The sequence below is a fragment of the Phyllopteryx taeniolatus genome, chromosome 7 (assembly GCF_024500385.1).
Source record: "Phyllopteryx taeniolatus isolate TA_2022b chromosome 7, UOR_Ptae_1.2, whole genome shotgun sequence".
Lineage (NCBI taxonomy): Eukaryota > Metazoa > Chordata > Actinopteri > Syngnathiformes > Syngnathidae > Phyllopteryx > Phyllopteryx taeniolatus.
The window spans coordinates 97,679-122,500 of record NC_084508.1 but is presented as its reverse complement, the minus strand read 5'-3'; the positions used below and the strand labels follow the sequence as shown (position 1 = coordinate 122,500).

Here is a 24,822-nt window from a genome sequence, read left to right as displayed (position 1 = left end):
TTCAAGAGGGGAGTAAACAAAAGTTAGCATGTACGAACCTTGTATTTCTCTCCATGAGTGGAGTGAGCTATGAGGTGTGTAACCTTGGTGCTGAAGTCTTTACGAATGATGCCCCCCATGTGATGAACCAGACTGACCAAGTTTTTCTACAACGACAAACAACAATTTAACACAGATGTGGAATAGTCTCCAATATACAAACAATAACACATGATAAAGTTATACTGGTATGAACACTCACAATCCCGCTTGTAAACTGTTGGTTGTAAGGGACTTGAATTGTCAGACATTTTTTATTGTTTCATACATTTTGATTTAAACAAACAAAAAAAACATTTGCTGGAAAACAAATGCCATTACATCCAATAATCCATACTGATGCATCAAAATGATACAGAAACACAGACAGGGGTTCACACACACACACACACACTGATTTTGACTGTTAAAATACTGTATGTGTGATTCCTCTATGCTTTGTGCTGTCATTTGTCTTTGGTTGATGCAGCGTTCACATTTGCGCTGAAGTGAACTGCACTGGCAGCAGAGTTGGATAAATGGTTACCGCAGACCTGTGCATTATACGGCGCGCTCCATCCCTCAAAATAAAACAAATTCTTTGCACACAAGTGTGATGTTTTATTTTGAAAAGACAGATGCGTCCGCATGTGCTCACTGCGGGTGGCAACAGTGATGTAGCTAGCACTAGCATGTTGGCTAAACCATAAAAATGTCAGCCCACGTAAAAATAAATAAATAAATAAAAGGTTGATCCTGAATGCTGCGTTTTTGAAAAGACAGACTGCTTAATACTCATTTACTCAAGTCCAAGGTAAAGCAGTGTGCCAAGTTTGTGGCACAAATAGCTATGCTCAAGGACTATAATCTGAATCACCACTACATCACCAAACACGAGGAAAAATACAAGATTTGGACTGACTGAAAACAAGCAGAGTCAAAGGCTTTGCTCGCCAAGCTGCAAACAAGGCAGGGACTTTTTAAAAAACTTTGTACATCCAGAAAAGCAGCTGTCACGACAAGTTACCGGTAGGTCATATCTCACAAAATCGCACAAAATTGTAAATGTTTTTTTTTCCAATGGAGAGTTTATTGCATTATGAGGAGGGTTGAAGACATCACAGGAAATATTGATCTTAGAAATTCAGCGAGATTTTAAGGCACTTGTTCAAGTCCACGAAAGACTGGATTTTACTCAATGAATGTTGTAAAAATGCTCTGAAAATGATTTTTAAAATAAATGCCTTTTTGCACACCTGATATTTCTGACTAAATATTGGGATCATATTTTGGAAATGTTTTCTGAAAACTTTAAAACCACCTATTGCTTTTTTTGTACAATGTTGAACAATTATCTTTAATAAACTGCAAAACAACTCAGTATTTCTGGAGATTAAAACAATAGAAATAAAGTGAAACTGATTAAATGTTTGCTGTCATTTTGAACTCCATAGAAAATGGATGGATATGCTATTGTATTATTTTCCTCTAATCTAAACCGCAATTCATGAATTTAAATATTTAGAGTATCCTTTTTTTTTTTCTTCTTCTGAGAAGTAGCAGATAATCAAAATACATAAAGTCTCTGGTTTAATTTTTTTACAAAAACAAATAATATTAAGAAGGAAAAAGGTTCAAGTTTTTGTTTGTTCATCCCTGCATCACAGTTCAGATTTTTCATGTGGCCCCCGGTTGAAAATAATCGGCCAGATCTGGGTTAGCACATATTCACCTCATTCAATTGACGATTCAAATCTGGACTTTGGCCTTTATGTGCTGAGTTTGCATGTTCTTCCTGTGCTTGCATAAGTTTTCTCCAGGTACTCCAGCTTCCTCCCACTTTACGAAAACATATATGTTAGGTTTGTTGACCTCTCTAAATGGTCTTTAGGTGTAAATGTGAGTGTGAATGGGTTGTTTTATGTTCCATGTAATTTGCTAGAGCCGCTCTCATCGGGTATAGGCTCAGCTCACCTGCTACCCTCGAGGATAAGCACTCAATAAAACCGCACAGTCCCGGGGTTCACTTGGAAGCAGACGCACTTCAAGAGTCGTCGCTTGTTTGATGTACATCTGGGCTCGAATGATAGCATTCATCTTTGACCAACAGTTTTAATCAAGTTTAACCAATCAAAGTGTCACCCTGAACACAATCAATGGATGTACTGACCGCCTCGTTGTTGGCAATATTAGAACATATGAAAGCTGAGGGTTCATTAACATGAATGTAATATACTATATGTGAAGGGGATCAAACAATAAATAGCCTAGTGGTCAGCATGTCTGCCTCACGGTTCTGAGGCTCAGGGTTTAAATCTCTGCTCTGGCCTTCCTGTGTGGAGTTCACATCTTCTTCCCTTGCTTGTGTAGATTTTTCTCCTGGTACTCTGACCGGACATTCCAAAAACATGCATGGTCAGTAAATTGAGGGAAAAAAAGTGTGAATGTGAGTGATAATGACTATTGGCTGGACACATAAGAGTATAGCCTCTCGCCTAAAAGTCACCTGAGATAGCCTCCAAGCTCAACTAAGAAATCCATGTATCCATGGCCATAATGCATTTTTTATTTTTATTTTTTAAATAATATGGATACTAACTTTTAACTATGTTGTATTGGCTTGGATTCATTCTTTACTGGAATAGTAGACAAAATAATAGCATAGTAATATTTTTTACTTTTAATGAGCAACAAATTTGAGGAATGCTTTGAAATAAATGTTAGCTGTGATTAAAGCAGTCATTGTCATTTCCTTTATTGCTCATTAACCAATGATCCTAACTACAACCCAAATGTAGAACTTAACAACCAAATAAGAGTCATTAAGTAATTGATAAATTGAATAATTGAGTCAATAATTGATAAATTATTCAATTATCCTACTCCTTGAGCCGTCACTTTATCGTGGTGGAGGGGTTTGTTGTCCCAATGATCCTAGGACAGGGTAACCAACACACAAATTGTGATCGACAGGTAGCTCTCCATGCCCATCACGGTAGATCTTTTTCAAAATAAAACCGAGGCCTAGCGTAATTTCTCGTATAATGCGCACCCATGTATAATACGCAGCCCCAAAGTTGACCTCAAAATTCTGGAAAACCCTTCTAATGATGACCAAAACGAAGTATTATCTGTACTTTGTTAGTTTTTTTCAGTGAATTATTCTGAAGTTAACCACTTTATTTGAACACGTAATCCTTTAATTTACTTGCTCTTATTTTGAAATTCAGCCCTACTTTTATTTTGTAAACGAGAAAACACACAGTTGTGCTCATGTTTGATTACCAAAGCAGAATTTGTAAGATGGGTACAATTCTTCAAAGAAAACATGAAGGGCCAGGCATTTAATTTTATTTTCATGGGATTGAAACGCTCAAGCATTTTAGAAAAGCATTATTATTAAACAAAACAACCATAAATAAATTAATGATGGTTCTTGTTCAGTCATCAGTCAACAATATTTCACAAATTCTGCTCGGGTATGTACATTTATGAGCAATAACTGCACATATATGCAGTCATACGTACCCGTCATATTGGAAGTGTAGGCTCCACCTTTTTTATAACCACTAGGTGGCGGTGGCATTTTGGAATGAAAGTGTACAGTTTTTTTCATAACCACGACATGGCGGCATACATTTATAAAATGTGAATTTTTTTCCATTTCCCCCTATACCTATGTATAATCCACACTACTGACTTGTGGCAATTTTTTGCGGGGGGAAATGCGCATTATACACGAGAAATTACGGTAATTTAAAACGAGAGAATCATTTTTTCTTAGTTTAAATGCTTTTAGGGTGGTTGTTCAAAACTGGATTCTTTGATCATTTGGATAACCAATGGGTCGTATTATGATTATATGATCATAATATCGTTCGTTTTATTTTGAAAAGCACAAAAAGGTTACGCTGCTAGTGTGCCTGCGAACTTCAGAGGTAGTCTGATTGATATACTGCGGGGGGAAAAAAAAAGAAAAAAAGACGTACTGCATTATTTCCATCAAGAATGGCAAAGCGAATCATCAAATGGGAAGACAATCTGCCTCATATGCAAATGTCTGCAAACAAGGCAGTCTCGAGCGGCAGTACCTTGCTCATGTCAACTTTGAAGACATTCACTCAACAGTGAGTGAAGACGCAAGAACGAAGACTGAAGCACACCAATCACTTTTCATCGCGCCGACAGCAAAAAGAAAGGCCGAACAGAAACATCTTTCTGAGTTGGCCATTTATTGGCTATAAGCACAAGAAACCATACGGATGGTGAGTTGATTTCAGTGAGTGTGATGGCGTAACCTTGTTTGCTGACTGTAAAAACAAAGATGAAATTAAACAAGTTATTTATTTATTTCCATCCATTTTCTGAGCCGCTTATCCTCACAAGGGTTGCGGGAGTGCTGGAGCCTATCCCAGCTATCATCGGGCAGGAGGCAGGGTACACCCATAACTGGTTGCCAGCCAATCGCAGGGCACATACAAACAAACAACCATTCACACTAACATTCATACCTACAGGCAATTCAGAGTCTTCAATCAACCTACCATGCATGTTTTTGGGATGTGGGAGGAAACCAGAGTACCTGGAGAAAACTCACGCAGGCACGGGGAGAACATGCAAACTCCACATATTTATTCATTTTATTTGAGCATGTTTATGAATACTACTTGAACTGAAAGTTATTGTGCATTGAATACCAATAGCACTATTTTATAAGCATTTTTCTGAATTTTGCTTGAGTTATTGTGGAGTGAAGTGACAATATGAAAAGCAGCTATTTCATGTCCTTGTTTGACATTGAATTTAATTAGATTTTATGTACATTTCAACATAGAATTTGTTACTCAGCTGCAGTGCTACACTTATTTTTTATAGTTTGGAGTCAGACTACTAATCTCTGTGTGTACGTATGCAATGGTCCTGTCAAAAGTGCAGAAATAAATAACAGAACAGCATTACCCGTGACAAGGGTGTTTTTTGGAAGATATTGTAGCGGTAGCTCTCAGCCTTTGTGGAAAAAGGGATCTTGGGCTTGAAAAAGTTGGTTACCACTGTCCTAGGAGCCAAGTTATCAGGGGCCCCTGGTAGGATCACCCAGGGCAAATACGCCCTTAGTGAGAGCCCAGACAAAGCACGGCTTAAAGACCCCTTATGAAGAGAAACAATTTTTTTTAGCAGTCAGGCCAGAAGGTAATGCAGGCCTATGGGGGGCACAAGTCAGTGCAAACTGTAGGCCGATCCCAAGCCCGGATAAATGCAGAGGATTGCGTCAGGAAGGGCATCCGGCTTAAAACTTTGCCAAACAAATATGATCGTTAATCCAAAGAATTCCATACCGGATCGGTCATGGCCCGGGTTAACAACGTCCGCCACCGGCGCTGTCAACCTGCAGGGCGCCGTTGGAAATTCAGCTACTGTGGGTCGAAGTCAAAGAAGAAGGTGGAAAGCGGGTTCTTCGGCAGCAAGAGAAGGGGAAAGCACAGAGCCTAGAACTGAATGTGGGGACTTTGAATGTTGGGACTATGACAGGAAAATCTCTGGAGTTGGTTGACATGATGATTAGGAGAAAGGTTGATATATTGTGTGTCCAAGAGACCAGGTGGAAAGGCAGTAAGGCTAGAAGTTTAGGGGCAGGGTTTAAATTGTTTTACCATGGTGTAGATGGGAAGAGAAAGGGAGTCGGGGTTATTTTAAAAGAAGAGTTGGCTAAGAATGTCTTGGAGGTAAAAAGAGTATCAGATCGAGTGATGAGGCTTAAACTTGAAATTGAGGGTGTTATGTGCAATGTGATTAGTGGCTATGCCCCACAGGTAGGATGTGACCTAGAGGTGAAAGAGAAATTCTGGAATGCGCTAGACGAAGTAGTTCTGAGCATCCCAGACAGAGAGAGAGTCGTAATTGGTGCAGATTGTAATGGAGATGTTGGTGAAGGTAATAGGGGTGATGAAGAAGTGATGGGTAAGTACGGCATCCAGGAAAGAAACTTTGAGAGACAGATTGTGGTAGACTTTGCAACAAGGATGCAAATGGCTGTAGTGAACACTTTTTTCCAGAAGAGGCACGAACATAGGGTGACCTACAAGAGCGGAGATAGAAGCACGCAGGTGGATTACATATTGTGCAGACGATGCAGTGGTGATGGATAGGCTGACAGATGAGGTTAGACTGGAATCCCCGTGGACCATGATGTTTGCAGATGAAATTGTGATCTGCAGTGAAAGCAGGGAACAGCTGGGGGAACAGTTAGAAAGATGGAGGCATGCACTGGAAAGAAGAGGAATGAAGATTAGCCAAAGTAAGACAGAATATATGTGCATGAATGAGAGGGGTGGTGGGCGAAGAGTGAGGCTACAGGGAGAAGAGAGAGCAAGGGTGGAGGACTTTAAATACTTGGGGTCAACCGTCCAGAGCAATGGTGAGTGTGGTCAGGAAGTGAAGAAACGGGTCCAAGCAGGTTGGAACAGGTGGAGGAAGGTGTCAGGTGTGTTATGTGACAGAAGTGTCTCTGCTAGGATGAAGGGCAATGTTTATAAAACAGTGGTGAGGCCAGCCATGATGTACGGATTAGAGACAGTGGCACTGAAGAGACAACAGGAAGCAGAGTTGGAGGTGGCGGAAATGATGATGTTGAGTTTCGCTCTTGGAGTGACCAGGTTGGATAAAATTAGAAATGAGCTCATCAGAGGGACAGCCAAGGTTTGATGTTTTGGAGACAAAGTTAGAGAGAGCAGACTTGGATGGTTTGGACACGTCCAGAGGAGAAATAGTGAGTATATTGGTCGAAGGATGATGAGGAGGGAGCTGCCAGGCAAGAGAGCTAGAGGAAGACCAAAGAGAAGGTTGATGAATGTCGTGAGGGAAGACATGATGGCAGTTGGTTTTTCGAGAGGAGGATGCAGGAGATAGGCTTACATGGAAAAGCATGACGCGCTGTGGCGACCCCTAACGGGACAAGCCGAAAGGAAAAGAAGTCAGGCCAGAAGGTGGGGCTCGAAGGAGAGCATCTGTTGGCCGGCCCTGCACCCATAGGGCCCAGCCAGGCACACAGAAGAGGCAGTGTGGATCCCCCTTCCCATTGGCTCACCACCTTTGGGAGGGGCCAAGGGGGTCGTGTGCAGTGTAAGCTGGGCGCCAGTCGAAGGCAGTGACATTTGCGTTCTGATCCCCGGCTACAGAAGCTAGCTCTAGGGACGTCACCTCTCTGGCCGGGAAAGGGCCTAAGCTGGTGTGCGACGTCAAGAAATTCCGACTGCACATAGGCTTGCCTCAACACACAGCTTGGGCTCCGGTACCAGCCGTCTTGGGAGGTGGTCCCCTTTTTAAACGGGTGTTTCCCAACTACAGGGGGAATCACACTCCTTAGCCTCCCTAGTAAGATCTCTTCCAGGGTGCTGGAGAGGAGGGTCCGACGGTAAGGTGAACCTCAGACTCAGGAAAAGCAGTGTGGTTTATGGAACATTAGACCAGCTCTACACCTTCAGCAGGGTTCTGGAGGGTGCACGGGACTTCGTTCAATGAGTCTACATGTACTTTGTATACTTAGAGAACGCGTTCAACCGTGTCCCTCAGGGAGTCCTGTGGGAGGTGTCCCGGAGTATGGGGTATTGGATCCCTGAATAAGCGACCCTGTACGACTGGTGTCAGAGTTTGGGCTGCATCGGAAGCAGTAAATTGGACTTTCCAGTTAGAGCTGGATGCCGCAAAGGTCACAGATTCTGCTCATTACCTTTATGGACAGTATTGTAAGTGCAGCCGAGGCGTTGAGGGGTGCGGTTTGGTGACAGTGTTATGTCTCTGCTTTTTGCAGATGTGGTTCTGATGGCATAATCAATCCATGATCTTCAACTCTCGCTATAGCTGTTTGCAGCCAAGTGTTAAGCGGCTGGGGATGAAATTCAGCACCTCCAAATCTGAGGCTATCATCCTGTGTCGGAAAAGGGTTGGAGTGCCCTCTCCGGGTCGAGGAGGAGATTCTGCCGCGAGAGGAGGAGTTTAAGTATCTCGGGGGCTTGTTCATGAGTCACAGCGTCTCCAGGGATTCGGACTATGCAGTAGTCTGTCGTGGTAAAGGAGGACCTGAGCAGTCTCAATTTACCGGTCAATCTACAGTACATTCCTACCCTCACCTATGGTGATGAGCTGTGGGTCGTAACCGAAAGAACAAGATCGGTGTCAAGCCACCGCTCCTCCGCATTTTGGATGCCTCCCTGGTGAGGTGTTCCAGGCACATCCCACCAGGAGGAGGTCCCCGGGGACAACCCATATATATATATGTATATTGTGGAGGTTTGTAAATGAGAGCAGTAGACGAAAGTGGGTCGTGTCTCTTTCCTCTCTTCATTAAACTAACAGTTAGGCATCGAGCTTGAAGTATACTGCAATTTTAAAAAGGTGGGGAGGAGTCCTGCTGCAATATGACTGGCTGCTTGCAAAGATTACACAGTAAATATGCAGCCTCTTTGAAGTTAATGGGGGGAGCTAAGCTTCCTGTTTTCCTGCTTCTCCTTCCCAGCTGATCAGAGGAGGCAGGGAAGCAGTACACATACAGGAGGGAGGCTGGGAACGAGCGATGTGCATGCTAATAAAATGAGTGATAGCAGCACAGGGTTCCTACACATTTTGACATTAGAAAGACTTTTTTTTGAATAAACAAATGTATAAGCCTGCATGACTGTAGATTTTATTTATTGTTCTCAAATTTGCAGTGGAACTGTGTAAGGCTTCAGGCTCATATCCCTATTGCATTTTCCAGCTGATAAATTACATCTATCATCATCTGCAAGCTTCTGTTGCACAATCTATTTAGGTATGTCATATGTCTTAATAAAATAGAATAAATATATTCTAATTCATTGAAATGTACCCATATATAATAAAACTCCCTACCTGAAAGACTGTCTGCAGCCAGGTTGGCATTGCAAATGAGAATCAGTTCCGATTGCCTCACCTGGATAAAGGGTTAGGTTTTAAAGGTATCAAAAAGTATTTGAATTTCAGATTAAGATATTAAATAAGACATTGAAAGTGGCACTAAGGAGGCCCAAAAAATGGCATTTAAATTTGGCACACTACAGAGAAGAGTAATGTTAAGAGGCCTGCCAATTTGAATGAATAAAACAAATTGCTAATTATATAAAATCAGGTTTCAAAATGTGAATAATAAGGGCCACCTCTCAGCTCTAAGACGCTGTGGGCGTGTCGAATGGATGCGCCAAAAGGAATCAAACATACTGAGGGGGTGATAGCTTATACGATGCAAAATAACGTTAGGAAGCTCAACTTCAAAATAAAAAAAACGTCAAAATCGTTGTCAGTGACAATGTCAAAGCCGAACACGGCACCTGACGACAGGACGATAGGAGGAAGCCCAGGTAGTTAGACAGTTGGGACTGCCCCATTCACTAGTATCAAGTTACCCACGAAGGCATGTTGTCTCTGGTGAAAGCTTACAAAACTATCCGTCGTAAAATGCACACTGCAGTGTACATCCACACATCCACTTGTATAGTAGGGGAGGGAAATCGCGGTAGAAAGTATACGCTCCAGCCTCGTGATGTGACGTGGCTGTTTTAGCCCCACCCGCAAAATCAGGAAACTTCACAAGCTGAAAAAGATGCTTAAGCTATAGCTCAACAATTCAGCACTACATAGTTATGTTTTAGCATATGTTGTCAGCACTTACCTTGAAACATATTTAATGTATTTAGAAACAAAACACGGATATCTGCTTAGAGCCCCTTGAAAGCTTGAAATACCAGCATTTTTCAGATCCAGTAGGTGTCAGTAATTAGCAATATCAGCCTCATTTGCTTAAGCTACCCTGAACTAATAAGTGCGATGGAAACACAAACCACATGGGCCGCAGGAACTCAAAGTTCCGAGGCTGGTTGGTGGAAAAGCCACTAATGAAAGCTTGAAATACCAGCATTTTTTAGATCCAGTAGGTGTCAGTAATAAGCAACATCAGAGTCACCTGCTTAAGATATCCTGCACTAATAAGTGCGATGCAAACACAAACCACATGAGCCACGGGAACATTTTGCTACCAGGAAATTCTGCTACCGGGAAATCAAAGTTCCCTCGGGCTGGTTAGTGAAAAAACCCCTATTGGCACATTGTGGCCTGACAGCCACCACCACTCAAAAAGACTTAACATTGGAACATGGTTTATAATTTCAGTTTTGTAGTGATTCTCTTTTTTCACTTTCAATTTGTCTATAGTCTAAAATAGGTAAAAGTTGAATTGTAAATCGTTATTTGTTTTTGCATTTTAGATATTTTTGTAGCACTATATAGAACTGGGATCACCAACATGGTGCCCACAGGCACCAGGTAGCCCCCAAGGACCATGAGTAGCCCACAGATCTGTTATAAAAATAAATTAAAACATTTTAAAAAGTTTACCAGTGATGGGCCATTGTGATTAACTGAAAATGTTATTTATTTTAACTTAACATGGAACACGTTTATTAGTGACAAAATATTCTATATTTTGTATAAAAATAAAATGGATTGCGTTAAATGGAAAAAAAAGGTTTTTATTTACCCACTTTTTTCAACAGAATACATTTTAGAGCTGTAATTACAAAACCCCTATTTTTGCGCAATGTTATCATGATACTGGCACATTTAGTGACAGTACAACAACAGACTCTCTTCCGCCCCTCAGGTACAGGTCCTTGGTGAATGTCTCCAGAAGGCATGAATTACAGCGTCCATGGCCTGGCTGGAGGCCATGGGAACGTAATCAAGTCCCAAGTGAATGGACCCCGTGACAGACCAGGAGAGGTAGACGGCAACAGAGATGTGCTTGCCAGCTGTGTGGTGGATGTCTGTCGTCAACTTGCAAATGGCAGAGAGGTGACGTTGCTGTCGACCAGACCATAGCTCTGAGGTCTTGGCCATGCCAAATGTCAGCAGCTTGTGGTCCCCAAAGGCAGTGGACCAGCAGCCCTCTAAAGAGGAATCTGATGTTGTCGGGTGGTGAGGAAGAGACCCAGGAGCTACCTGTTGAAGGTGATGTACATCCGCTCGTCACAGAGCTATCAGCTGAAAAAGGGCTGTGGCTGCCAGGCCCCACCCATGCAGTGCTCACACTGTGTAGTCAGACACGTCTGTCGTGAGGGAAAATGGGGTGGTGGAAGATGGATGCGCCAGCAGGGCCGCGGTAGCCAGCGCAGCTTCGGCAGCATTGAAAGCTTTGTCTATCCCTGGGGACCAATCAACATCATCCTTGGGAACTTTACCCCGCAGCGCCTCATACAAGGGCAGCATGAAGTGAGATATGTGGGGAAGGAACCTGTTATAAAAAATCACCATGTCTAAGAAAACCAGCAGGAACTTCAGTTAGTGGAGGGGTGTGGAAAACCAGTGAAGGGATGCACCCAAGGCGGAAGTATTGTGCAGATCTCAAAAGTCAAAACTAAAACTCTCAGAACACATAGGCTATCAAATATCTATTCATGTACATGGTGGTTGTGATAATGTGTGGTTAAGGTGTGTATGTGTGAGAGAGAAAAAAAAAGCAATGACATCAACAAACGTTACCTTGATTGGTTGGTAAAGTGCAAATCTTGCCAATTACTTGCCACGGTACTTCGAGGCCATGCGTGTGATAGCTACTAGCTCGCTAACTGGCAAACTCAAGTTAACATACCACAGATGCAATCCCATCCGCTCTGGAACATTTTAAACTAATGCATAATGGCGGAACACAGGCCAACTGCCCGTAACAAAATACTCCCAAACCGGAACACATGGTATCTCTGGTTGGATGACATGGTTCCCGAGGAAAGTAATGGACGACAGGCCAGCCTGGCACTTGGGGGGGTAGTGGTGGTGATGTGCCCAACGCTGTGCCCAGCCACAGCTGACAAGAAAGTGGGTGTGGCAGGGTTGGGAAACTCAGCGAGCAGGCGTTGATACGGATCCCTGGTGGAGAGTGTGTTTGATAGGCAGACTGCTCCAACCCCTACAAATATGCAGGCAGCGGTACATGGCAAACGGGAAAGCATCGATCAGCCAGCAGTTCATAACATCCACAAGCAGGCTGAAGACACAGAGAAACTCCATGCCCAGCAGTGGCGTAGATACAGAGGTCATAATGTCCCATGCGTGCCATTAGCGGCGTCCATCCGGGGACCATGTCTGCCCGCCACTGTGTCCACCAGCTATGCCAGCAGGATGTTGCGCTGAGCACTGGAGTCTGCTGTCAGCAGACGTCGGCTGGATATAGAGTCGGTAATAAACAACAGCTCGCAGCCAGCGCCCATAGCTGCTAATTAGCGCCAGCACAGGCGTTTCCCTGGCCTCCCCGAAACTGCAAGGTTTACGACACTGCTTGGCCTTGGCCCCAAACCTGGTATGGTAGTAACACAACCCAAACTGGCAGCTGGCCGATATTGTGGTTGGTGTATTTAGTGTCCTCTGGGGGTTGCAGCAGGGCTCAGGTGCCCTGGTCAGGAAGCAGCATGTGGACAAACTGTTGCTGAGGAAAATCCTACCCTGCTCCGCAGCACGCGCACGGTAGTCTTTGCTATAGGAGAGAGGGGAAGTGGCTAGCGCTGTGAACACAGGCGCTGGAAGCTGATACAGGTATATCTGAGTGAAAAGGAATCAGGGATTAGCAGAGCGCAGCACAGCCAGCATACTTTCCATCAACTCAGACAGTTTGCCATTGAGGAGGCCATTGAGGGACAGCAGGAAGTCTGCCTTCTATAGCTAGGACAGTTTGAAGAGTTCCAAAAGGAATGCTTGAGCACATCATACTTGTCGATAGCTGGTGGAGCCTCCAGCTTGCTCTGGCTGCTGTCGAGGCATCCAAAGCCACCACTACATGGAAGTATTTAGCAACTTCTGGTGTTATTCTTAGCTGGAACTGGGCTTTGATGTGCTGAAACCATGGCCGTGTGTTGTGCTGCCAAAAATCAGGCAACTTGACCATTGCGGTGTCAATGTGAGCGTTGACATTAGCTGCTCCATTAGCCCCTGTGTTGGCACTGCGGGTTTGTTTTTGTCACCATTGTGTTCTGAAATTATTAATCACGTTGGGGTCACCAATTGTGGAAGTGCGGTAAATAATGAGACAAAGCGAAGGAAGCAGGTTGGGTCTCTTTACTGTCCTATTTGAATCTGGAAACCCGTGTCTCTCCCGCCCCTCTCTTAAAGGTACAGCTGACTGGTGAATGACGCTCCCTTGTGGGTCACCACACAATGATAGAATGCCAAGCCAATTGTTCTCACATATGGTAAACTATGAGCAGTACTATTTAAAAAAAGATGAAGGAATAAACTCACCATTTCTTCTTTATTCCTAAAGCCAGTAAAACACAGTGACAGGTTCAGCATCGTCGTGGAGTACAGAGGGCGACATGAAAATGGTATTGGCTGTAAAAAAAAAAAAAGACTGCTGTTAAAATAAATGAGCAAGAATTTGATTTCTGAACACTTTAAAATGACATTTTTGCAAATAGAGGTTCACAGCACCGTAAAATGTGGTCTATCGTATTATATGTATATATACATATATATATATATACACACACACATATATATATATATACACACATATATATATATATATATATATACACACATATATATATATATATATATACACACACATATATACATATATATATATATACACACACATATATATATACACTTATATACACACACATATATATACACATATATATATACACACATACATATATATACACATTCATATATATATATACACATATATATACACACATATATATATACACACATATATACACATACAAATATACATACATATATATATACACATATATATATACATATATATATATATATATTTATACACACACATATATATATATACACACACATATATATATATACACACACATATATACATATATATATATACATACATATATACATATATATATACATACATATATACATACATATATATATACATACATATATACATATACACATACACAGACATATACATATATATAGACATATACATATATACATATACATATATACATATACATATATACATATACATATATACATATACATATATACATATATACATATACATATATACACATATACATATATACATATACATATATACATTTACATATACATATATGCATATACATATGCAGGAAAAAAAAGTAGTAAACAAACGATGCAGAGATATCATTCAGTGCCACTTTGGCATTTAAAGGCATTTCCTGTTTTATGAGAAATTAAGAATACATAGGCGCCTCCGGCTGATGATTATTCTGACAAGATCTCCAATCGTCCAATAAAATCCGCTAACCGACTTGGGTCAAGCCAGAGTTTCTACAGAGCAGAGAGAATACTGTATATGCCTGTTAATAAAGATGTATATTTTATTTGTATGTATTCTTGCAGTGTTTATGTTGAAATAACAGTTGTTTTAAGTCTATGGTATTTCCTACTGTGTATGAGCATTAAAATTTCAGACCTATGTTATGCGAAAGTCAATGGCAGTGGTGCTTTGCTGAAAGTACTTTGATTTGATATTTACAGTGACCTGTTTGCAGTGGCCTGTTCTGTTCTGTATGCAAAGTGCCAATGTAACGGGAGCAATAGTGAATTTAGATTGGAGAACATTTTGTTTCGTTAATTGTGATTGTATTATTATTATTACACTAGTCAACAACAAATTTACTGTCTAAGATTGCTTTGTTGATTTAGGACAATTTTAGTGTACTGAATCCAACTATAACATTGGTTTTCCTCAGGTCAACTTTTTGAACTATGGCCACGTTTTTGTTAACATGTACAAGTATTTTTAGTTTATACGTTCAAATAAACCAAGGTTAATGCCCTGAATTTTGAACCATTGATGTGACATTAATTTACAGGTACTTCCTTTTATCAATGTCTACTCTTTAATTTACAGTAAGCAAAGTTTGCAACATTTGATTTATAAACTGTTAATATCTTGGCATAAAAACCTGACCTAAACAAGAGAAACTGATGTCATTTTCGGATTCAGCAATGCAAAATTGTCCTCAATCAGTTGGAAAAAAAACTGACAATTTACCCCCCCAAAAATTGGGGTAACCCATCATTATTATTATTATTATTATTATTGTTTTGTGAACAGCATTCTTTCACAGGTAAGGCTGTTGTGAAAGCTCTACATACAGTAAATATAAAGTTGAGTTGAAGTGAGTAATTTGCCTATCATTTGGAGAACTGTTAGCAATCTGCCAAACTAAACACTGCACGTTTACGGAGGGCAGAATAGCGAGAAAAGAAAAATGGCCAACAGCACAGTCTGTTCTCAGACCTGTTTTGGTTTGACTACATGCGGTGCACGTGTGCAAGAACATGTATAGTACAACCTCAATAAAACAGACCCAGATATAACAGATATTGGATAAAACATTGATGTGGCGGCCATGTGATGATGGTTCTATCTATTGTCTATTGTGCATAAAGCGAGAGAGAGAGAAGCATGCCTCTGAGGAATACAGAGCACAAATCGGAGTCTGGAACATGCTATTTTTGGTACATTAAGTTTTTTTTGTCAAGCCGTTCACCTTTTGCATTGGATTCAGAACTAGGAAGCACACTAATTGCAAGTGGCTCATGAAAGAGACTCGCAGATGATGAGTACTGTACATCAAAAATGTCGCCATAACCAAGCACACCGACATGGTAAGTTCGGATAAAATGTGAAACATTCATACATACTTACATTTTCAAGCTTTTTATATTTACAATAACATTACTGTACTGACCGTTTTAGGCCACGAAAGAAAAAATACAAAGCATTTCGCTACAGTACAGTAATATGGATGCATATGGCCTCAAAAAAAAAAAAAAAAAAAAAAAAAAAAAAGTCTGCGATATCGGACGACCCCCCCCACCCTTATTAGTCCGTTTTATCAAGGTTCCCCTGCACTTCTGCATTCCAAATTGGTTTTAATAATAATGAATTATTAATAATTAATAATTATAATTATTTAGACTTATTGATTGACTCCGTTTTATTTTGCATCGTCCTGAATCTAAGAATCGATGATTTAGCTTTTTCAATATTTTTCCCTATTTCTCTGTGATTCAGTGATGCTTATTGTGCACATTAATTCATGCAGAGACAAGGAAGACTTCTGAGAAAGACAGAAAAAGGTAACGTAAACATTTCAAATGCACTTATTGTTATCTTACCTCCTCCTTTAAAACACAGCGCAGCACAACAGGAGGACCAATAATCCTGTTATCACGCTTATAGAGGTCACGGTAATCTGAAGATTTAAAGTCAGTGAGGACAAACACTGTCTCAAATTCAGTGTTCTCTTCTTCCCGAAACTCCTGGATGTTGTCCGTTATTATAAATGGCATAGTGATTTCCTGAGGATGGGAAAAAAAAAAAAAAAAAAAAAAAAAACAATCACAAAATTGAGTAATGTAGTTTACAGAATTACCATATAAACATGTTAAATCAAAACAATTCTCTCTTTTGTTTGGTTCCTTAAAGTTATCTAAGTGTTTAAACCCCATGCAATGAAATCATTTTCACAGAAAATATTTATAAAATATTTACAAAATTACTAAATGAAGTTCAAGCAACAATTAAAATTGAGTGCCCTAATTTTTTAGACGTAGGTACAATATAAGCACATTCATTTAAAAATTAACAAGAAGCTGTTCTAATTGGGATCCACAAGCCACAACTTGGAGGTCTATAAAATTTCAATACATGAATCCTTTTTTTCCTTGCAAAGATGAAATGCATTCATTCAAAACAACATTGACATTTCAAAAATAAGTAATACCCTATACATTGGCTCATAGATTATGAAAGTGCACAAAAAATTGTGTGGATGATTGGTTTATAGTAAATTATTATTCGTAGTAGTATATTTTAACACTTACACGCACAGGCCTGCGCATAGCTCAACCTTTTCCATCATACACATGACATAATACAGTATCATCTTGACTTCTGAGTTTAATTCGTTCCAAAAGGAAGCTCGTAAATCAATTTACTTGTACTGTCCTACCTTGACTTACAGATGCTTAATTTCTTCTGGAACCAAGACTAACTTAATTTACTCATCTATAAAATCATCCATCCATCCATCCATCCATCCATTTTCTACCGCTTATCTGAAGTCGGGTCGCGGGGGCAGTAGCTTTTGCACGGACGCCCAGACTTCCCTCTCCCCAGCCAGTTCATCCAGCTCTTCCGGTGTGATCCAGAGGCGTTCCCAGGCTAGCCGAAAGACAGTCTCTCCAGGATGTCCTGGGTCGTCCCCGGGGTCTCCTCCCGGTGGGACATGCCAGGAACACCTCACCAGGGAGGTGTCCGGGAGGCATCCGAATCAGATGCCCCAGCTACCTCATCTGGCTCCTCTCGATGTGGAGGAGCAGCGACTCTACTCTGAGATCCTCCGGGATGACCGAGCTTCTCATCCTATCTCTAAGGGAGAGCACGGACACCCTGCAGAGGAAACTCATTTCGGCAGCTTGTATCCGTGATCTTGTTCTTTCGGTCACGACACATAGCTCGTGACCATAGGTGACGGTAGGAACGTAGATTGACCGGTAAATTGAGAGCGTCGCCTTTCGGCTTAGCTCCTTCTTTACCACAACGGACCGATACAAAGTCCGCATCACTGCAGACGCTGCACCGATCCGCCTGTTGATCTTCCATTCTTCCCTCACTCGTGAACAAGACCCCAAGATACTTGAACTCTTCCACTTGGTGCAGGATCTCATCCCCGACCTGGTGAGGGCACGCCACCCTTTTCCGACTGAGGGCCATGGTCTCAGATATGGAGGTGCTGATTCTCATCCCAGCCGCTTCACACTCTGCTGCGAACCGCTCCAGGGAGAGTTGGAGATCACGGCTTGATGAAGCCAACAGAACTACATCTGCAAAAAGCAGAGATGCAATACTGAGGCCACCAAACCGGACCACCTTTACGCCTCGGTTGCGCCTTGAAATTCTGTCCATAAAAGTTATGAACAGAATCAGTGAAAAAGGGCAGCCTTGGCGGAGTCCAACCCTCACTGGGAACGAGTAAGTAAGACTGACTCCGTTCGTACAGGGACCGAACAGTCTGTATCAGGGGGTTCGGTACCCCGTACTCCTGAAGCACCATCCACAGGACGCCCCGAGGGACACGGTCGAACGCCTTCTCCAAGTCCACAAAACACATGTAGACTGGTTGGGCAAACTCCCATGCACCCTCGAGGACCCTGCCGAGGGTGGTGTAGAGCTGGGCCACTGTTCCACGGCCAGGACGAAAACCACACTGCTCTTCCTGAATCTGAGATTCGACTTCCCGACGGACGCTTCTCTCCAGCACCCCTGAATAGACCTTACCAGGGAGGCTGAGGATAGTGATCCCCTGTAGTTGGAACACACCCTCCGGTCCCCATTCTGCCAATCAAGAGCCACTGTTCCCGATGTCCACGCGATTTTGAAGAGGCGTGCCAACCAGGACAGCCCCACAACATCCAGACCAGTTAGGAACTCCGGGCGAATCTCATCCACCCCCGTGGCCTTGCCACCGAGGAGCTTTTTAACCACCTTGGTGTCCTCAAACCAAGAGATGGGAGAGCCCGCCTCAGAGAACCCACACTCTGCTTCCTCATGGGAAGGCATGTCGGTGGAATTGAGGAGGTCTTCGAAGTATTCTCCCCACCGACTCGAGGTCAGCAGCGCCCCATTCCCACCATACACAGTGTTGATGGTGCACTGCTTTCCTCTCATGAGACGCAGAATGGTGGCCGAAAATTTCCTTGAAGCTGTCCGGAAGTCTTTCTCCATGGCCTGACCGAACTTTTTGCTTCAGCGACCACCAAAGCTGCATTCCGCTTGGCCAGCCGGTACCAATCAGCTGCCTCAGCAGTCCCACCGACCAAAAAAGCCCGATAGGACTCCTTCTTCACCTTGACGGCATCCCTCACCGTTGGTGTCCACCAACGTGTTTGGGGATTGCCGCCACAACAGGCACTGACCACCTTACGGCCACAGTTCCGGTCGGCCGCCTCAGCAACGGAGGCGCAGAACATGGTTCACTCGGACTCGATGTCCCCCCCCTCCCCCGGAACATGAGCAAAATTCTGCCGGAGGTGGGAGTTGAAACTTTTTCTGACAGGGGATTCTGCCAGACGTTCACAGCAGACCCTCACAATACGTTTAGGCCTGCCACGTCGGACCGGCATCTTCCCCCACCATCGGAGCCAACTCACAATCAGGTGGTGATCAGGCGACAGCTCAGCCCCTCTCTTCACCGACATGCGGCCGCAAGTCCGATGACACGACCACAAAGTCGATCATCAAACTGCGACTTAGGGTGTCCTGGTGCCAAGTTCACGTGTGGACACCCTTATGCTTGAACATGGTGTTCATTATGGACAATCCGTGACAAGCACAGAAGTCCAATAACAAAACACCGCTCGGGTTCTGATCTGGGGGGCCGTTCCTCCCAATCACGCCCTTCCATGTCTCATTGTCATTGCCCACATGAGCATTGAAGTCCCCCAGCAGAACGATGCACCCCCTCCAAGGACTCCAAAAAGGGTGGGTACTCTGAACTGCTGTTTGGTGCATAGGTATAAAAAACAGTCAAAACCCGTCCCCCCACCCGAAGGAGGAGGGAGGCTACCCTCTCGTCCACCAGGGTGAACCCCAACGTACAGGCGTCGAGCCGGGGGGCAATAAGTATACCCACACCTGCTCGGCGCCTCTCACCGTGGGCAACTCCAGAGTGGAAGAGAGTCCAACCCCTCTCGAGAGGACTGATACCAGAGCCAAAGCTGTGTGTGGAGGCAAGTCCGACTATATCTAGTCGGAACTTCTCGACCTCACACACCAGCTCGGGCTCCTTCCCTGCCAAAGAGGTGACATTCCATGTCCCGAGAGCCAGCTTCTGAAGCCAGGGATCGGATCTTTTTTGCAGACCCTAATTTCCAGACTTCTCGGGAAAAATTCTAATCATTTGTGATATTTGACAATGTCTCAGCATTTTAATCACCTATTTTGTTTTCATCGGTTTTATTTAACCCTTCTCATCTGTGAATTCTGTCACCCTCAATTCCTCAGCAGCATCCCTGTAATCAAAGGTGTGGTAATCACCAAATAAAGAAAATGATTAAATCACTCACTATTGTTTGAAATTCACAAATTCCTGTCCTCAGAGTACTTTAAATTTACATGTCAGAAAATCTGATTGTGTCAGGTTGCTATGTTTGCTTGTATAATCTAACTGCTAAAGGTGCTGCGTATTAATTTGGAACAATTAAATGATTTTTTTGACAGGAACAACGAGACATTCGAAGGGTGAAGATTGTGGCTGCACGATTATGGCCAAATTAATGATTACGATTATTTTGATCACTATTGTAATCACAATTATGAGTCATGATTATTCTTCGTGTTAGGGAAAAATCTATTTTTCTTCTTCCTTTTGGCTTGTCCTGTTAGGGGTCGCCACAGCGTTTCATCTTTTTCCATGTAACCCTATCTCCTGCATCCTCCTTTCTGACACCAACTGCCCTCATGTCTTCCCTCACTACATCCATCAGCCTTCTCTTGTGTCTTCCTCTAGTTCTCTTGCCTGGCTGCTCCATCTTCATCATACACACTATCTCCTCGCTGGACGTGTCCAAAACATCAAAGTCTGTTCTCTCTAACTTTGTCTCCAAAACATCTAACCTTAGCTGTCCCTCTGATGAGCTCATTTCTAATCCTATCCAACCTGGTCACTCCTTGTAAGAACCTCAATATATTTTCCGTCACCTCCAGATCTGCTTCCATTTCTCTCTTCAGTGCCACTGTCTCCAATCCGTACGTCATGGGTGGCCTGACCACTGTCTTATAAACTTTGCCCTTCATCGTAGCACAGACCCTTCTTTCCCATAACACACCCGACCCCTTCCTCCATCTGTTCCAACCTGCTTGGACCCGTTTCTTCATTTCCTTGCCACACTCACCATGACACTGGACTGTTGACCCCAAGTAATTAAAGTCCTCTACCCTCGCTATCTCTTCTCCCTGTAGCCTCACTCTTCCCCCTCAACCCCTCTCATTCATGCACATATATTCTGTCTTACTTTGGCTAATTTTCATTCCTCTCCTTTCCAGTGCATGCCTCCACATTTCTAACTGTTCCTCCATCTGCTCCCTGCTTTGACGGCAGATCAGAATGTCATCTGAACATCATGGTCCACGGGGATTCCAGTCTAACCTCACCTGTCAGCCTACCAATCACCACTGCAAACAGGACAGGATAAAAGATGGCGCCGACCAGTGTGGTCGCCTCGGTGATGCGCTCTCTAGTATAGTTTTTGTGTTTTTCGTTCTTCTTTGGAGACATTACACGACTCACTTACACAAGGGGAGATTTGCTAACCATAAAGGAGGCTACTCCGGACTTTCTTTCACAAATCCGCTTAGTTTTTTCCCCTGAGTTACTCACCGGAGCAGCGACCGCGGTCCTCTGCGCATGGAAACGGAGGCGGCGCCACAGAGGGAAGAGAGCCGGCATCCAGGTGAAACTCGGCAAAAGAGAGGATACAGATTGGCGTTTCCGTCCATCCACCTCGCGAATGTATGCTCCCTACCCAACAAAATGGTCGCTGAGCAATGAAAGGTAACCGGTAACTTGTAATGGCGATACAATGACAATTGTGTAAATGACGCAGAGTCATCTAGCAATTTAGAGCAGTTTGAAATGCCTAATGGAGCGATAATCTGGTCCATTGACAATCGTGCAATTGGTGCAGTCTTCAAGACATTTAAGCAGTTCAAAATGCCAAGTAGTGCGATAATCTGGACAATTGTCCAAAATGGTGCAGATACGTAGCTGTCAAACTGTCATGAGTGGACAGTATTGGTCAACAACAGATATGCAATTTGTGCACAATGACGAGACTACGACAGTGAGTGCACGAACAATGGAGAAGTGTCCCGATGGAGATGTGACAACAATTTCAAGACAAAATTGGCAGCATGTTACAGTGGAATTCGAAGTCGATGCACCTCGCGAATCTACGCTCCCTACCCAACAAAATTGACGAGCTTCATCTTCTGATAAAGACCAGTAAAGACTTCGGACGTTCCGCCGCCATGTGCTTTACGGTGACTTGGCTTTGTGAGGCTGTACCCGATGGCGCCGTCATGCTTCCGGGTTTTCATCTTCACCGAGAAGACCGCATCACGGAGTTATCGGGGAAAACAAAAGGCGGCGGGATATGCTTCTATATCAACAAAAAAAATGGAAAATCATGGAGCTCAGCACACACTGTAGCCCGCATTTGGAGTCACTGTTTTTGAACTGTAAGCCATTCTACTCGCCGCGTGAATTTGCATCGTTCATCCTGGCTGGCGTTTACATCCCGCCTGAAGCTAACACGAACACCGCACTGCTAATGCTTGCCGAACAAGTGAACGAAATTGAAAAAAAACACCCAGACTCACCCCTCATTATTCTCGGGGACTTTAACAAAGCTAAACTCAACCACGAACTCCATAAATACAAGCAGCACATCGACTGTCCCACCAGGGAAAATAACATTTTGGACCACTGCTATACTACGCTAAAAAACAGCCCCGTATAATCGCACGAGAAACCAGCTGACTAAAGAAATTAACATTGCAAAGGGAAACTATGCTGCAAAGTTGGAAAAACAGTTTAGCGCTAACGACTCTAAATCAGTCTGGCATGCATTTCAATTGCTAACAAATTACAAGCGACGACCCCCCCCCCCCAAGCTGAGAACAATAGCACACTAGCCAACGACTTGAACACCGACTGCAGATTTGAAAAGGACACTTTCACACCCCACACCCACCCAGCCGCACTACCGACCACTATCACTCCATCGACTTCAGTGTTAACCATCCGCAAACAGGATGTGAGACGCATCTTCAAACAACAAAAGATTAACAAAGCGGCAGGCCCAGACCATGTGTCCCCATCCTGCCCTAAAAGTCTGGACCAGCTCGCTCCAGTCTTCACACATATTTTCAATAGATCTCTGGAACTGTGCGAAGTACCATCCTGTTTCAAACGTTCCACCATCATTCCAGTCCCCAAGAAACCTGCAATCTCGGGTCTAAATGACTACAGGCCTGTCGCCTTGACATCTGTGGTCATGAAGTCCTTTGACCGTCTCGTGCTGGACCACCTCAATAGCGTCACAGGTCCCCTGCTGGACCCCCTGCAGTTTGCCTACCGAGCGAACAGGTCTGCCGATGATGCAGTCAACATGGGACTGCACTTATTCCAAGAACACCTCGACAGTGCAGGGACCTACACGAGGATCCTGTTCGTGGACTTCAGCTCAGCGTTCAACACCGTCATCCCTGAACTCCTTTCATCCAAGCTTCTCCAGCTCAGCGTCTCAGCTCCAGGTTATGTCGATATGCAGACTCGTCACCGTCATTGATGAGGCCGATGACAGTGGTGTCATCTGCAAACTTCAGGAGTTTGACAGCCGGGTGCGCTGAGGTGCAGTCGTTCGTGTAGAGAGAGAAGAGAAGCGGAGAGAGGACACAACCTTGGGGCGACCCAGTGCTGATGCTGCGTGTGGATGAGGTGGCCTCCCTCAGCCTGACCTGCTGTGTCCTGCCCGTCAGAAAGCTGTAAATCCACTGGCAGATGGCAGGTGAGACACTGCGCTGGAGAAGCTTGGATGAAAGAAGTTCAGGGATGATGGTGTTGAACGCTGAGCTGAAGTCCACGAACAGGATCCTCGCGTAGGTCCCTGCACTGTCGAGGTGTTCTAGGATGAAGTGCAGTCCCATGTTGACTGCATCATCCACAGACCTGTTCGCTTGGTAGGCAAACTGCAGGGGGTCCAGCAGGGGACCTGTGACATTCTTGAGGTGGTCCAGCACAAGACGTTCAAAGGACTTCATGACCACAGATGTCAAAGCGACAGGCCTGTAGTCATTCAGACCCAAGATTGCAGGTTTCTTGGGGACTGGAATGATGGTGGACCGTTTGAAACAGGATGGAACTTTGCACAGTTCCAGAGATCTATTGAAGATCTGAGTGAAGACTGGAGCGAGCTGGTCCGCGCAGACTTTGAGGCAGGATGGGGACACATGGTCCGGGCCTGCCGCTTTGTTAATCTTTTGTTGTTTGAAGATGCGTCTCACATCCTGTTCATGGATGGTTAACGCAGAAGTCAGAGGTGTGATTGTGGTCGCGGGTGCGGCCGGGTGGGTGTGTGGTATGAAAGTGTCCTTTTCAAATCTGCAGTAGAAAGTATTCAAGTCGTTGGCTAGTGTGCTATTGTTCTCAGCTTGGGGGGGATCGTCGCTTGTAATTAGTCAGCGATTGGAATGCATGCCAGACTGATTTAGAGTCGTTTGCGCTCAACTGTTTTTCCAACTTTGCTGCATAGTTTCTCTTTGCAATGTTAATTTCTTTAGTCAGCTGGATTCTAGCTCGATTATACAGGGCTCTGTCCCCGCTCTGATATGCGTCCTCCTTAGCTTGGCGAAGCTGCTTAAGTTTAGCAGTGAACCACGGCTTGTTGTTGTTGAATGTGCGAAATGATTTTGTTGGTACACAAACCTCTTCACAGAAACTGATATAGGATGTGACAGTGTCCGTATATTCATCCGGGCTGCCAGCTGTATTTTCAAAGACACTCCAGTCTGTCCAGTCTAAACAGTTTTGAAGTTTCATCTTGGCTTCATTTGTCCACTTTTTCACTGTTTTCACTGTAGGGCTTTGCGCATTTAAGTTCTCGCCTGTACGTCGGTATTAAGTGAATTAAGCAGTGATC

The 24,822-nt window shown here is 43.6% G+C and overlaps 1 protein-coding gene across 4 annotated transcripts in view; it reads right to left on the bottom strand.

The window, feature by feature from the left end:
* ect2 (epithelial cell transforming 2) overlaps window positions 1-24,822 on the bottom strand; it is a 242,668-nt gene that overhangs the window by 193,706 nt on the left and 24,140 nt on the right. For 3 of the 4 annotated variants that reach the window (XM_061779805.1, XM_061779804.1, XM_061779806.1), the window contains exons 5-7: window positions 16,237-16,419; window positions 13,315-13,404; window positions 39-146 (exon numbers count right to left, since the gene is read on the bottom strand). In XM_061779805.1, the coding sequence (XP_061635789.1) occupies window positions 39-146; window positions 13,315-13,404; window positions 16,237-16,419 (381 nt within the window). Of the gene's footprint in view, window positions 1-38; window positions 147-13,314; window positions 13,405-16,236; window positions 16,420-21,500; window positions 21,634-24,822 lie in introns of those variants that run through there. The other variant, XM_061779807.1, reaches the window with a different exon arrangement.